Source organism: Dendroctonus ponderosae, unplaced genomic scaffold (genome assembly GCF_020466585.1).
Source record: "Dendroctonus ponderosae isolate FM_Combo_2020 unplaced genomic scaffold, Dpon_F_20191213v2 Dpon_F_20191213_3, whole genome shotgun sequence".
Classification (NCBI taxonomy): Eukaryota; Metazoa; Arthropoda; class Insecta; order Coleoptera; family Curculionidae; genus Dendroctonus; species Dendroctonus ponderosae.
In genome coordinates, this window is record NW_026018508.1 from 15,224,016 (window position 1) to 15,227,550 (window position 3,535).

General features: G+C 42.1%; 3 protein-coding genes across 5 annotated transcripts in view; 1 reads left to right on the top strand and 2 right to left on the bottom strand.

The window, feature by feature from the left end:
• LOC109538585 (ceramide-1-phosphate transfer protein) overlaps positions 1–769 on the bottom strand; it is a 10,551-nt gene extending 9,782 nt beyond the window's left edge. The window contains exon 1 of the mRNA XM_048664946.1: positions 309–769. The gene's annotated coding sequence lies outside the window, so the exon portion shown is untranslated. The remainder of the gene's footprint in view (positions 1–308) is intronic.
• The window catches only part of LOC109538678, a gene marked incomplete at its 5' end in the record, with an annotated part of 5,866 nt that extends 3,654 nt beyond the window's left edge, over positions 1–2,212 (top strand). Inside the window, 6 exon segments of one of the 2 annotated variants that reach the window (XM_048664945.1) lie at positions 912–1,069; positions 1,129–1,229; positions 1,292–1,336; positions 1,404–1,508; positions 1,562–1,609; positions 1,753–2,212. In XM_048664945.1, coding sequence (XP_048520902.1) covers positions 912–1,069; positions 1,129–1,229; positions 1,292–1,336; positions 1,404–1,508; positions 1,562–1,609; positions 1,753–2,078 — 783 coding nt within the window. In that variant the 3' untranslated portion in view covers positions 2,079–2,212. 2 annotated transcript variants of the gene reach the window in all.
• Positions 2,209–3,535, bottom strand: part of LOC109538679 — a 4,758-nt gene continuing 3,431 nt past the window's right edge. For both annotated transcript variants that reach the window (XM_019906035.2, XM_019906036.2), the window contains exon 2: positions 2,209–2,732. Coding sequence is in view for 1 of the 2 variants with exons in the window: in XM_019906036.2 (XP_019761595.2) it covers positions 2,309–2,732 (424 nt within the window). In the remaining variant the exon portion in view is untranslated. The remainder of the gene's footprint in view (positions 2,733–3,535) is intronic.

Here is a 3,535-nt window from a genome sequence, read left to right on the forward strand (position 1 = left end):
CAATATGAAAATAAACTCATGCAGTTTTTAGACAACAAGCTTTCATGCAAAATTATCGGTAATTTTGAAGCACTTGTGCAATTACCCCCGAAAATCAACTGGCCTGGCTGCTAGTCATAGGCGGAGTAAACATCAGTATTAATCTATTTATTCTAAGCATGAAAGATTCACTTATTTTTTATTTTTCTCTACATTATATGACTGAAATTATAAACGCTATAATAGTAACGCAAATTATTTAAGCATTTGAAAGCTATTCAATAGGGATCTAAATCTACCTCTAAGCTTATAAATTCAAAACAACTCACGCCACTGGTCCCTGTTTACAATCGTGTAAAACAGTACAGGTTAGGAAAATTCAGGCCGCTTTTCCTGCAAATGAAACCACTTCGCACCATTTCTTTTAAGCGTAACAGTTTATTAATATCACGATTATCACTAAAAACACGAGAAAATGCCATATTTACTTGTCCAACAAATCGTATTCCCCTCTTACTATCATGTCAAAATCACGTACTCCCCCCTTTGCGGTGTTGTCATGGCGAATGTTTCATTATGTTTCCTGGTAATTACCCCCAAAAATTGTTATGAATTTTTTAATATAAAATTTCGACGCTGTTATTTTAATGGCATTTGCTTGTCGCTTATTACAAACTAAACAAATGTAACACTAAATTTATTCATGGCTACCGTTTTCCTGCTATTTTCTTGTTGATGGCACTCATATATACCAAATTGAATACCGAGCCGGCAAAGCAGCCTCGTAAGTACCTACTTTTACATATACCACAGAACATACCCCCTGGGGGGATATTTTGTGACATATACTGTGAAGCAATGTTGCTCCCAAAGAAAATCGTAAACAAATGCATCTGTTTAATCTGAGGTGGTAACAATAATGCGCTTGTTAGGTGCAATATTGGGATAACGGAAACGGTTTTCATCAAACTGACAACATTCCCGAAATCCTGCCGCAGCAAATCGAAGATTTGCCGGAGGTTAAGGCCGCTAAGGACGCCTTCTTCAAGAGGTGGCAGGAGGAGGCTGAGCGCAATACTCACCCAGTTCAGTAGGTTTGCTCGATTATTGCGAAACATTCAAGTGCTCATTTTGCAACCCGCCTTGCAGAAGTCCCTACAACAGCGAAGGGCAGTACGCCAGCGGGCCTCTTTCTGCCAAAGGCCAGCAGCAAAGAGCGCAGTTCTTTGCCCAACAGCCCCAATATCAACGTAAGTGATAAGCGCCCCAAATAAACCATTTTCACCCAAAAACAATTTTCGAATTCTTGCAGCTCAACAGAACATTTTCGCTAAAGCCGCAGGTCCAGCGCAAAAAGGTTTGTTTGTCATCTAAGAAAATGATTGTTTTCTGCTTGGCTTGGTTGACCCTGAAACTTGTTTCAGTTGCAGGTTCTCAGCCAATCAGCTACTATCCGCAACAGCCCCAATACCAAGCCGCTGCCAGTCAGCAGCAGCAGGTCGTTAGACCGCAAGGCTTATATGAAGCGGGTATAAACATGTTTGCAACCTTTATGTGCATCAGTTAATTGTGGAAATTTCAGCTGCAGCACCTCAACCTGTTGCCCAACCTCAACATCAATACTTAGCAGGTAATTCGCATTAAGCAACTTCTTTTGTCTTCGGAAACACTCTAAACCTGATTCGTTTTCTCGTTTACTGTCGGATCCGATAAAATCGGCACAACCTGGACGGTTCAGTGAATCCAAGTTGACTAAAAAATTATTATTTTTAGCTGCTTCTTCCGGGCAAAATGCCTATGCAAGACAACCGGCACCTCAAGCCGCCGAACAAGACAACGAAGGTGCTTACGTTCCTGGTGATGAAGGCAAATACACTCCGCAAGAAGGTGAAGAATCGACCGGCCCCCCAAAAGGCTTCTTCTATGCTTTTGACTATCCTGTGGGAATAATCACTCAGGATCAGGGCCGAGCGCTGCCAGCTGAGAAGAGTGGCAATTTTAATAGCGTCTACGAGCAAAACAAGCTTTGCAAGCAAGGTTTGAACGGCAGCTGCAACAAGGAGGCGCCAGAGGATCCACCAACAGTCAATATTTGGTGACTGGGCAGTAATGCGTCATAGCGTATTTATTAAGATTTTTTTCAGTTTTTCTGTTTGGGTCGTTTGCAGTCTTGCAACTGGTTCAAACCGGAACAATTACGGAGTTGTACAGCAAAAAAACTAATTTAACTAAACTTTGTCATTGTTTTTTTGGCAATTCCCCAAATTCCCCAGTTTTACTGAGGTAAATTCACATAAAATATAAATATTAAACTAACAGGTTTAGAGCACTAAGGGAAAGCTTCCAAGGCTTCCTCCATAATTAGCTGTTGCCCGCCCGGATACTCCACAGGAATCATCACGAAAACAGGCCGTTGCCCATTGGGCCTATTCATTGGTAGGCGATTGGCCGCTATATTGCCCAGAATCGGTATCCGTTGACCCAGCTGTTGCATCCATTGGTTGAAACCGCTGCCAACGTTTTGCGTAAACTGGTTCAGACCAGTACCGACGTTTTGCGTGAATTGCGTCACCCCATTGGTGGCCTGCGAAATGCCATTGCCGATATTCTGGAACAAGTCGGGAATGTTCACCTGGATGGGCAACCACGGCGTTTGCTGGATCCATTGCCCGATTCCGAACTGCTTCGGGTCTTGCATCGACTGTTGCTGGTAGAATTGCGGCTGGAACATCGACACTGGCACTTGAACAAACCTGAAATTGTGATTTCTTAGTCACAAGATGCTTTTGCGGCTAATTTAGCTTCGGTGCCAAATGTGGCGCTACCGCTATTCCTAATAGGTTTATCACACATCTACTACTAACCCAATTAGCCATATAGGTACTATAGTGCTTTCTCACTTAGCCTTTTAGGCCTAGTGAAGGTTGATTAGAAAATCCGGTAATTGTTACGACTTTTTGACCGAATTTTTTTAAAATTATACTGGGTGGTCCTCAAGAAATGTAACATATTGGTTAGAGAAAACTAGCGCGCTCCCTGATGTTTCGCCCGCATTAGAAGCGCTCATCTTCAGAGCAGGGGCGGATCCAGCTTTAAATTCAGGGCGGGGGGGGGGGGGGTTATGTAGAAAAATACAGTTCTGTTGGCTATGAAATTAGAAAAATTATCGTCGTTTTGTGCAAGGGTGGCGCAAGATTATTGCAAAATTTCATGTTTTCCGTCCCGTTTACACACAAATAAATGGCCTTTTTAGAAAGTGAACTATGGATGGGGAAATGTTGGCAGTTTTCTCAAAAAATGCTTGAATTCAAGAAGTTTTAGATTTGCATGGTTATTTTTTGAGTTCCAAAATCCACTTGAACAGGACGCTGCTTTTTTCGAAGTTTCTCAAGAACCATTCGAACCACAGAATTCGTTTTAGCATCGTTGGATAGAGAATTGAAACGTCGATTCAGTCGTAACGTGAGTGAGGAAATTCGAGTAGTTTTGACCCAGAAAGCGAAATTTGAATATCAGACACTTAGGTTCAAGATTATGCCAAAATTTCATGTTTTCC